Below are 12,360 nucleotides of genomic sequence, written 5' to 3' on the forward strand. Positions count from 1 at the left end.
TTTTGCTGCAGTTTTACAGTCAGAGTTTAATTTTTGGAGCTCATCCCCTAGGAGAATCTTCAAAAAGGGCTCATGGGTACAGAATTCCCTACGTTTTTATATGTTTAAAGTACCTTTCTTTTTTTCAGCTTTATGTAGGTATAATTGACAAATTTAAACATTATGTATATTTAAGGTGTATGACATGGTGTTCTGATATAAGTATACTTTGTGGGATGATCACAACAACCAGGCTAATTAACCTCATCTCACAAAGATACTTTTTTTTTTGGTGTATGGCAAGAACACTTAAAAGCTGCTCTGTTAGCAAATGTCAAGTGTACAACACATTATTATTAATACAGTTACCGTGCTGGGCACTAGGTCTCTAAAGCTTATCCATCTTATAACTGAAACTTCGTACCCTTTGACCAGCATCTCCCCATCTCCTCCACTCCCAGCCCCTTCACCGTTCGAATCACTGTTTCTCTAAGTTCAACTGTTTTAGACTCTACCTGTGAGTGATTTCACGCAATATTTGACTTTCTGTGTCTGGCTTATTTCATTTAGCATGATGTCTTTCAAGTTCACCCATGTACAAATGGCAGGATTTCTTTCTGTTTTAAGGCTGAATAATATTTCATTGTATAAATATACCACAACTTCTTTATCCATTCATCTGTCAGTGGACACTTAGGTTGTTTCCATATCTTGGCTATTGTAAATAATTCTATAATAAACATAAGAGCACAGATATCTTCTCTAGCTACTGAATTCAGTTCCTTTGGATATATACCCATAAAAATGGGATTACTAGATCAAATGATAGTTATATTTTCAATTTTTTGAGGAACCTCCATACTGTTTTCCATAATGACTATACCAGTTTACATTCCCACCAACAGTGTGCAGGGATTTCCTTTTCTCCACTTCTTGCCAATATTTTTAATCTCTTGTCTTTTCAGTAACAGCCCTTCCAATGAGGAGTGAGGCAGTATCTCACTGTAGTTTTGATTTGGATTTCCCTGATGATTTGTGCGGTTGAGCATTTATTCATATACCTGTTGGCCATTTGCATGTCTTCTTTGGAGAAATGTCTGTTCAGTTCCTTTGCCCATTTTTAAATTGAGTTATTTATTTATTTTTTTTGCCATTGAGTTGTATGAATTCCTTATGTATTTTGAATATTAACTTCGTATCAAATGTACGGCTTGCATATATTTTCTCCTGTTCCATAGCTTGCCTTTTCATTTTGTTGATTGTTTCTTTTGCTGTGCAGAAACACATGTTTATATCTAGTGAAGCTATTTTCCTATAAATACTCAGAGGACAGCTTTGCTAGATATAAAATTCTTGGTTCCCACTTTCTTTCTTGAATTAAAAAAATTCTGCTCCATTGTTGTCTTACTTCATACCTTTTTTGGGAAAATTCTGATGTTAGTCGAATTCATGTTTCTTTGTGAGTTATTTGATCTTTTCTTTTGGAGGGCATGAGAATTTTTTCTTCACCTTTATAATCTAATACTTTTACTAGGTTTATCTTAGAGTTGATTGCTAACCATTTGGTTAGCCTGAAATATAGTTAATACAGGAAAGTCAGGATCAATGCTTTTCTTTTCCTTTTGAAAAAGTCAAATTTCAGATATATGAGTTGTCAGGAAGCCTAGCAAATGCCAGTAGTGATAATAAGGGCTGTTTTTCAGACTTTTTAGGAACTTGTAGATCCTCATGATTTATTTGTCTCTCCTGTGCCTTTAATACAAAATTCCTGGCATACATGATTCAAAACATGCTAAAATTCTAATGTCCTAAGTTTTTCATTACTTCAGAATAACCTTGAACCTAAAGGTCAGCTTTCAAATATAAGTGCCTGACTACAAAAGAATTAATTTTCATGTTCTTTAGAAAATAATCAAGAAAAAATGTTTCTATTAATATTCTGTAAATGCCCAAGATTCTAAGAAGTTTTACATGACAGTTTACCTAAATAATATACTAATTTCCTACAATTTATCCTGTAAAATATTTTCCTTCCACACATTGTAAAACAAACATTTGCTGAACCGATTGTTACATAGTCCAGTGTTATGTGATCATGTAATGAAAGACTCTTTTATAAAACATATACACAAGGATAGAATTAAAACTTACCATGGAATCTGTAACTCTAAATTTCCTGTCTTCTGTGGTTTAAACATAATTATGTTGCATTTACATAGTTTTTTTTTTTTTTACATTGGGTTTATTTGTTCTTTTTCAAAGGGGGGAAAAAATAAAGCTGTGCTTGTTTGCATACAAAAGAGATTTAATCTCTTTGTGGCTGCCCAGAAATTTCATTTACCACGAAACCAGTCCTTGTGACATTTTAGGGTGTATGTAAGATATAAAATAGAATATATGTTTTATATGTTTGTATCAGTAAGAGCATTTTTCCTCCTGTTATTTGTTTTTCATCTGTCGACTTTTAAAAGCACATGGATTTAACTGAGATACTGAAATGCCAAATGAAAATTAATTATGTGAATAATTTAATCTTCTGAATCTTAGTTTCCTCATTTTAAAGCAAGCTCTGGGGATGTTTAATTTGAGGATTATTTGGATTTTATTTATCCACATTATATATCTCATCCATCCAGGTGTGATGTGTGCTTAGCTCCATAGCTGAACAAATTGGCTTTTCAGTACCATTTCCTGTGTGTGACAGTAAGTGTGTGTGTGTGTGAGAGTGTGTGTGTGTTTATAGTGTGTGTGAGTGTGTGTGTATAGTGTGTGTGAGAGTGTGTGTGTTTATAGTGTGTGTGAGTGTGTGTGTTTATAGTGTGTGAGTGTGTGTTTATAGTGTGTGAGTGTGTGAGTGTGTGTGTGAGAGAGTGTGTGTGTGTGTGAGTGTGTGTGTGTTTATAGTGAAGTTAAAACACATTTTTAAAGCTTCTAATTTGTGAAATATAATATACATAAAGGAAGGTGCATGACGTAAACGTACAGCTTAGTAAATTCTTGAAAAGGGAGGACTCATATACCTGCCACCCAAGCCAAGAAGCAGAATACCATCATCACCCTACAGACACCCGGGCTGCCTGTCCTATCACGGCCCCCCAGTGCCCACTGCCCTGCAGTCTGGGGAGAGCCCCTCTCTTGCCTTTTATGGTAATTCATATCTTACTCTGTGTTCATCATTTTATATTTGAGAATGCCTCCCTAAATAGTTTTATTTCTATTTGGAAACAAATGGAAGCATATAATATGTGTTGGGTTTTGTCTGAATTTTTTTGTTCAAAATTATAGGTTATTTTAACACTTAATTGCTCAGTTTGATGCATTTTAGCAATTGTATACACTCATATAACCACCAGCCAAAAGAAGATAGAAAACATGTCCTTCACCCAAGAAAGTGCACTCATGCTATTTTCCAGTCAATCCCCACGCCCACCCCAAGCAACCACTTTCTGATTTCCATCACTATAGATTAGTTTTGCCCTGTTTTGGGATTGGAATTTCTGAGTCATAGGGTAGAAGTTTAACTTTATTAGAAACATCCAAATAGTATACAAAAGTGGTTGTACAATTTTACATTCCCATTGGTGCCAACATTAATGTTGCTCTTTTTTTTTTTAATTTAGCCCTTCTAACAGTAAAAGTGTATGTCGTTGTAGATTTCCTTTGCATTCCCCTGATCACTAATGATGTTGAATAACTTTCCATGTGCTTATTTCGTGTGTATATATGTTATTTTGTAGTCTCTTCAAGTTTTTTGTCCGTTTTAAATTTGGATTGTTTATCTTTTTTGGCAATTTGAAGAAGTTCTTCACATTTTCTGGATACAAATCCATTGTTCGATTTATGTGCTGTGGAATGATGTTTCCCAGTCAGTATTAAGGCTGTCTTTTCAGCAGAAAGTTTTAATTTGATGAAGTTAAAGTTATCAATTTTACTTTCATGGCTAGTGTACTATATGATATACCTCAAACTAGTTTCTAAGTGTGGTGTGGAAAGGGGAGTCCAAGTTAATTTTTTCATATGATATTCAATTGATCTAGCATCATTTATTGAAAACACTATTTCTCAGTTGATTAGCTTGGTCCCTTGGTTGAAATTCAACTGACTGTATATTAGCAGATCTATTTCAGAACTCCTTTTTCCATTGATCTATTTTTCTATCCTCATGTCAGTCCCACACTATCTTGATCATTATAGCTTTGTAATAGGAGTGTTAAGTCCTCCAACTTTTTAAGATGCTTTGGGCTATCTGAGATGTTTTGCATTTATATATAAATTTTAGAGTCATCTTGTCTAAATCTTTTTTTAAAGCTTTATGGAATTTTAATAATTGTTGTTAAGAATCTATAGATCAATTTAGAAAGAATAGAAATCTTAACAATATTGAGATCGCCAATCTACTAATATGGTGTATATCTCCATTTATTTGGATCTGTTTTAATTCTGGTAGGATATGCAGTCCAATACTCTCTCATGATGCTGGGCGGTGGCAGTGAGCTGCAGCCCCCAGTCAGCCATGTGATCAGGAAGGTAAACAACTCAAACACTCACAACCATTCTGTACCCATCAGCCATCCTGGTTTTCACTTTCAGTACACTAGTCAATACGTTACAAGAGATATTCAGCACTTTATTATAAAATAGGCTCTGTGTTAGATGATTTTGCCCAGCTATAGGCCAATGTAAGTGTTTTGAGCATGTTTAAGTTGGGCTGGGCTAAGCTGTGATGTTCGGTAGGCTAGGGGTGTTAAATGTGTTTTCCACTTGTGCTGGGTTTATTAGGACACAGCCCCATGGATAAGTCAAGGAAGGTCTGTACAGAGAAAAGAGGGGAGAGTCAAACGACACCTTGAGGAAGCAGTCAGCCAAACTCAAACTGTGGGACTTTCTACAACAGTCCTGATCTCTTAAAAGAGTCAATGCCATAAAAATGTTCTAGATTAAAAGAGACTAAAAAGACATATCAAGAATACAGTGTATGATCCCTTTTGAATCTAGGTTTTGTTTGTTTTTTAAAAAGCTCTAAAGAAAGTTTTGCAAAGAAATGGGACTATTTGAATATGAGCTGGACCTCAAAAATTGTTGGGCCCTCTTAATATTATTCTGTGAATGCATAACTTTTCGTATGAGTGAATAAGTTTTGAAAGCTTTTCTGTCATAGTGCTTACACAACGATAAAAGGATAGACTATCCTTCTACTCTACCAAAGCCAAGGAATTCTGGGACACACTTGACGTGCATTTCCAGAGGCTGCTACATTCACATCTTTTCTCCCAATTTGGTCTCCCATAGCCTCTTTAAAAGAATACACAGAGATATAAACATTAAAACTCTGAGAATTTTTATGAAAATATAAAATTCTTTTCTAATCATAGTTTTTCACAGCGATCATTAATTCTGACATCCATTTATGTTTCCATTTTTGTGGAATTGCCAACTTGGTTTTAAACCCTATAGATTTCAATTGCATCTTATAGTGTGGCTTACGAACATCATGTTCCTTTAGGCTATAACCACATTTAGGTTGAGCCATGTATCATTTATCAGCAAATATTGTGAAATTTTTAGAAAAGATGCAAAATTATGGTTTCAAAATAGATGTATTGGCATTGCCAGAAAGAAACTCTGCAGCCTCAGCCGTGCTGGCTGTGTGGGTGCCCACTGTTCACATTTGTTCGTGTATGTGGCCTCAGCGGGCAGGCCAGCCAGCCAGACTTGTTAACAATCCTGACAAGAGTTAGTAGAACCAAAGACACTGAGAAGCCACAACAAGCAGCTGTGTCTTTTGTGTGTGTGTGTTTGTTTTTAAGAGCCGGAACATGAACGTGTAGTCATCTTTCAAGAACTGTTATTTTGTCAGCCACACAGTTTGATTTCTATGATAAAGTTGAAGATTTTGGAAACATATAGTTCAGTTTTGTTTTTATAATATCAAAGTATTAATGTAAAATTCTCTTGACAATAAAAGCAGGAAGAGTTAACATACTGCTGGAAGTGAATTCAGAAAAAGATGCTAATCAAATTAAAGAACTATACAAAAGGAGATATAGACCCACTGAAAATGGGCAGTGGTATAATGAATACCATTTACAAGCCCAGCGTTGTATATTCAAAGCAATAAAGTTGTAAAGAAGATCTATGAAAATGCACTTTCGACTTAGAGGCAACTCCAAATAAAAATTTACTGGTTAGATTCTGAATTTGAACGTGCACTTTCCAAGTATGAGGTTGAAAATGAATGTATTTGTGTTGGGAGAGATTTTTGATTCATCGGAAAAGAGTAGGCAAAGGCTGTCTTGTTTCAGGTCCATTTAACCAATACTCACTGTCTGCGGGAGCTGCCCTAAGCATGGCGGGCAGTAGCAGATTCCTGCTGTCAAGGAGATTACACAGTACTTGGGGAGATAAGAAGCATACGCACCTGCCTACAATGCAAAGCAATGTGTTAATGAGTGCTAGAAAGGAGGGCGGCAAAACTCAAAAGAATCTCAGAGGAGGGAGAAGCCAGAGGACCTGGGAGAGGCCTATGGTAGACCTTAAAGTACGGATTGTTCAGCAAAAGATGGAGATGGCAGGGCAAAGGCTTAGTCCTGGGAGAATTTCTGTGGCTTAGGAGTTAACAGTGTCTCCCCTCTGTGTTCACAGGGAACCCCATGCCCGCATCTATTGTAGCATTTACCAGAATAGACGATTATGGTCTCTTTAACACACTCGCTAGACTGCAGTTTCCTAAAGGACAATTAAAATCCTCATTATTTGCACATTCTGTATTTGTGTATTCACATCCTTGCTAAAATGTATTTGTAATCCCCCCAGTTAATCCGTATAGCACTTCTGCAGTTATTCACGGACACGTGTGGAGCCACGAGAAATTGGAGTTGCCTGGTGCACGTGTTTCCAGCTGGGGTTGAACAGGACCACACTCTGCCTTCTTGTGTCCGCTCTCATTTTGTAAACAAGTGTCGTCTTCCCAGTATTTAGTGCCACGTTTTTTGCATTTTCGTCCTTTGAGCTGGTGATCTTCCTGGTTAACATGTTCCCCAAGCATAGTGCCAAAATGCAAGGGGGCTGTGATGTGCCTCACTGAGAAAATATGTGTATTGGATTGCCTGTGGGTTCAGTGTAGTGAATCAACAATGTGTATTAAGTAAGGTGTCTTCAAACAGAAACACACATAGAACAAGATTATGTATTGATCAGTTAACGAAAATATTCTCACCAGAGGCTCTTAGGACAAAACTTTATATTCCCCCAGGAGCAATGATTCGGTATCTACAAATTCACTGTTTGCAGTGACTTTATACAGCGAACTACCCTGAGTAATAAGAATTGACTGTATGTGTTACTTCCGTATGCTTAGCACTTAGTGTTTAGTAGATGGCCGAAGAGTTTTATGAGCAAACACCTGAATGTAGGGAGTTTGGAGGAATAAACCAGCTCATTGGAAATGTTAAATACTGAATTCAGGAACTGGGGTGTGAATACCATGCAGGCAGCGGGAAGCTGTCAGAGACTGTCTCCTGGGAGTGACCTGTCAGTTGTGAACTGTTCACCAAGCATTGACTGAACGTTCTGGGTGGTGTGACGGACAGAATGCACATCCCCGGGGCCCTGCTGGCAAGGAGATACCGCAGAAGCTCTCAAAACTCCTTCAGCAAGATTAATTTCCCAGGAATTTATGGGATGGATTGGAATTGAGAGAAACGGGAGACATAAAACCAAGTTAGGCAACTACTGTAGCAATCCTGATATGAGGTAGTAGACACCTGGATTAGGATGCTGGCAGGCAGAACAGAGAAGTAGGGGGAGATACTTGAGTTATTTGAAGGAAATCCACAGTATATGACTCGACACATAGGATGAGGGAGATGGAGGGACAAAATTAAACTCTGAGGTTTGCTACCCATGACTTTGTTAGTTCCTGTGTTTGCAAATGTTTTCCTCATCTAAGGTAATTACTCTGTGCTGTGCTGTCTTTTAAGACATCTATAATGGGGTCACAGTCCCCATCTGTTGTAACTAAGCAGCTGATGAATTGCCTAGGGTTTGGGGTGACGGTCAAGGACAGTACATCTGGTTTTAGAATGAATGGTGAATTTTTATTGCTAATTGTGAAAGTTTTCCTGGGGGGATCCAGAGTTGAATTATGCCTCTTTTTAACTGAAAATGTGTGCCATGCAGATGACTTCCACTCTGGTGACAAGCTATGCCCCTCATTGTATGGCTAAATATTGCTAATGCAACTATTACTACTACGTTAGTGAGAGAGTAGGCTGGATTAACATTCACTGTTGTTCTTTGAGAAATTGCATGTGAAAAAATAGAGACCCACGGATCTCCATTAATTACACTTTCAGTGGCATATGTAAACCAGTAAGCTTTTTTAAGTTTGCAAAGTAATTCCTTCATTGTGAGGTACAGTGTGTTCAGTATCTTTCTTTATAGTTTCTATAAATCAAGAAATAAAACTTTATTCTCCCTCAGCATGATACAGACAGAAAGCTTTAGTTTTAGAAAGCTATTTAGTTAAACTCTGGGTTAAAATACTTTCTCAGTGTGCTTTTTTCTTATTAAAAATCATCTTTTAAAGAGATAGTTTATATCTTACTATAAGCTATTTGCATTACCAACTGTTTTATAAGGTTATGGAAAACATATCCAACTTGGAACCTTTGGAATAATACATTTTTTCCCCCCTGGCATACTCAGATAATCAAGAAATATAGTTTTTTAATGTCAATTTTCAAGAAAAAATTTGAATGGTGCCAAGCTAGTAGTATTTATTCTATCTGTGGCTAAGTACTACGTGTATTTAACTCAACTTGAGGTTCAAAATCAAAGGAATTCTGATGTTCTTTATCTTTTTTCATATGCTCTGAGTTTATCTTTCTGAACAAAGCCATGCTTGTAAAGGATATTAAGTTTTGTTTGACCTTCTTCTCAACTGCAAGTACTTGATGGACCTTAATGCAAGGTTATGCTCCCTGGACTGATTGATATATAAACAGAAGACAGATGGTGTGGAGATGACTCTGATGATAATTCATTTTTCAGCTAGTCAAGAAGATATTTTGATTACAGTGTGTTTAAGTAACTATAACACAGTCTGCAATGTTGGTCTTGCTGGGAAGGGAGCACATGGAAAACAAGTTATGTGTTATTTGTGCCCCACAAAGGATGCAGTGTGTTGTACTGATTTTAATTCCTAGTGCTAGATTAGTACTGGAAGAGGTTAAACTGTGTCATGCAGTACGGTAAGTCAGTTAAACACAGACCAAATAGAAAAGGTAACTGCACAGCTTTGAGCCATAAATATTTGTCTTGGAAAGTATTTAGATGTTACTATGTGAAAGAAACCAGTATTTTTACATTTAGGTAACAGTCTGTATACAGCTAATTAAAGAATTACGTGGCTTGGTTTTCAGTTCATGTGAATCGTAACTATCGTGGAGCTTGCTTTCTGTGTCAGCGAGTTTAAAACTGAAATCAGAGAGCTGACAACCCAACAGCATGTTATGTCCCTGCTGTTGTTAAAGTTTTGAAAAGAAGTAGCTAAGCGAAATGTCAAAAGGAGAAAAAATAATTATAATTGTGTGAATAGATAGGCCATTTAAATTTTTATTTTCATGTACTAATTACAGTCTCTACCTCTGTTTTTTTGTTTCACAATAGGATAATTGATCACTTAGATGGAGTTCGTTTGTTGTGGTCCCTACTGAAAAATCCTCACCCAGACGTGAAGGCCAGTGCAGCTTGGGCCCTCTGTCCCTGCATCCAGAATGCAAAGGTGAGAAGAGACTGCAAGTCAATCCATTCTAGAATCTCTAATACCATATTGAATAATGTCACCACAGGTCACTAATTTCTTTTCACTTCTTTTTGGTCAGATTTATCTGGGGGAAAAAAATGTGCTGAACGTTTGTGCCAAACTAATTTTTGAGCAATACCTTCTCCTGGTCAGTTTTTATGTGTAAAATGAAACGGGGCTAAGATGGCAGTGCTTATTACCATGTTCTACATGGCTGGTGCAGTCAAAACCACTACCCCAGGTAGATTAGGGGGGAGGGAAGTTGACTTATCTTATCTCTTGGGTGAAAAGAAAATTGTATTACTGCTACTTTCAGAAGCTCAAGATGACTTCTATGTTATTTATTGTCTGAATTACTACAATGAAAAATCACTAAGTTCTTTGTTACCTTGAAAAAGTCACATAATTTCATGAATCCCACTTTCCTTATCTGTCAATAAAGACTGGATATAAAACCTATGGGTAAAATTTTTATATGAAAAAAGACTGAACTGGAAGTTTCTGAAGTCTTTTAGCTCTTCATTTGTAAATTTTATTAGTTTCTTTGAGGATCTCTTTTCAGCCCATTTCTGTTATCTTCACTTAAATTTCTTTTCCTATAGGTTTAGGGATTTCCCTTTAAGATCCTTGTTGCTAGAGATATTTCTCTCTGTTGAGTATTTTTATCTAAAGTATTTTTATTTAAAGCACTTAATTCCTGTAATAAATTTAACATACCTCTAGCTTCCTAAATATTTGTGACTAGCAGTAATCTTTTGTAAAAAGTGAATTGTGATATATAGCAATAGTAGAAAAGACTTATTACAAACTGGTTAATGGAACCATTTTTTTATAACAACATAAAAGGAAAAATAAAAATAAAAACACCTCAAATGTCAACCTACAGGAAAATGGACAACAGGATGATAGTACAGTCATAACATGTCATACAATGCAGCAGTGAAAAATGAATGTATTTCAGCAATGTGTTCATCAATATTGATACATCACATAAACATATTGAGCAAAATAAAAACAAGTTTCAGAAGCAGACATACAATATAATCCTATTATATAAGGTCCAAAGAAATTTTTTAAATGCAAAATATAAATGATATTATTTAGGGAGCAAGAAAGAAGCCTACTGGAGAAAGATTGCTACACATCCTTAAAGAATATCTTTAAGGATATTCTTTAAGAAAGACCTTAATCTTCCTTAAGGAATCTTTAATATCTTTAAGGATCTTAATTATCTTTAAGGAAGGTTAATGGTATCAGAGGCAAGCCAAGATTAATAAGCAGAACTAACTTCAGAGGAAAGAGATAATGTAAAGAACAGAAGATAACGTTAAATTTTTAAAATTAATATCCTCAGAATGACCCAAGGGATACTACTAGGCCCAAAAAGCCTGAATAAAAAAGAAATATTCATAGATTAAGAATGAACTTTTAGAAATTAAAAATATATTTGAAAAAGTAATAAATTTAATAAAAGAGATAAATACTAGGTTATGTGTGATGCTGGGATATGACTACATAATTATCTGGATGATAAGGTCTAGTAAATAGCTAAAAATGTAAAGTAAAAGTAAAAACTGAATAGGAATCGCAAGCACACAAAAAGAGAGCAATTGAAAAGAAGAAACAGTCTTTTTTTTTTAAAGGAGGGGGGTGGTTTCTGTAAGTTGAAGAGTTGAAGAAAGACTCTAGTCTTCAGATTGAAAAGATCCATTTAGTGCCAAGTAGGGAAAAAGAATTTATCTACGCCTAGACACAAATACAAATTTGGTGTTTCCAGAAATTAAAAGAAAGGAAAAAGTTACATAAGAGTAAGAATCACACCAGCATTAGGCTTAACATTATTCACAATAAATTCTATAAGAAAAAGGAACAAAAAAACCTTTACTGTCTTTAGAGGAAAACACTTTTTATGCTGGAATTCTATACCCTGCAAAACTAGCATTCCAGTGAGAGTAGACTAAGGACAGAATAAAGACATTGAGCCTTTAGAAATGTCAGCACTTAGGAAAGTTATCCCCCAGGGGTCTTCTTTGAAAAAAATTACAATGTTTTCCAGCAAAACAGAAGATTCTAAGGAAGAGAATAACATGAGTTATAGAAACAATAATGAACAAATAAATCATTAGAATTTATAGCTAAATATGAATTTGTGTTGGTAATATGGCTTTCAAATTTTGTCAGATTATTAAGAAAGAATTTCTTTAAAAGTAATGGCATAAAGTAAAATGAAAGCGGATGGTGTTGTCACAGTAACAATCTGAATCTAAACTACCAGATGATTGGGAAAGCATGTTAGGGAGTGGAAGGTAATAGGTAAAGACATGCCAAAAGTCTTTCCTTTTCCTAGAGAAGGGTGTTGGAGATACTGGTTAAATCTCAATCATCATTGAAAATATGATGAATTTAATATTATCATTGGTGAGATACCATTTTGTATAGATAACATTTCTGTCAGTGCTGTTATTACGTGTAAACTGTGTCCTGTATTCGTATGGACTTCAACTCCAAATCTGCCTGTTTATCTATTATTAGCTTTAAAAGGTATTCCAGCATTTCCACATTCATTATTCTTGCCC

General features: G+C 35.5%; 1 protein-coding gene across 11 annotated transcripts in view; it reads left to right on the top strand.

The window, feature by feature from the left end:
• Positions 1 to 12,360, top strand: part of ODAD2 (outer dynein arm docking complex subunit 2) — a 219,812-nt gene that overhangs the window by 84,302 nt on the left and 123,150 nt on the right. For all 11 annotated transcript variants that reach the window (XM_079915239.1, XM_079915230.1, XM_079915238.1 and 8 more), the window contains one exon: positions 9,649 to 9,763. In XM_079915239.1, coding sequence (XP_079771365.1) covers positions 9,649 to 9,763 — 115 coding nt within the window. The remainder of the gene's footprint in view (positions 1 to 9,648; positions 9,764 to 12,360) is intronic.

This window comes from Stenella coeruleoalba, assembly GCF_951394435.1.
Source record: "Stenella coeruleoalba genome assembly, chromosome: 2".
NCBI lineage: Eukaryota > Metazoa > Chordata > Mammalia > Artiodactyla > Delphinidae > Stenella > Stenella coeruleoalba.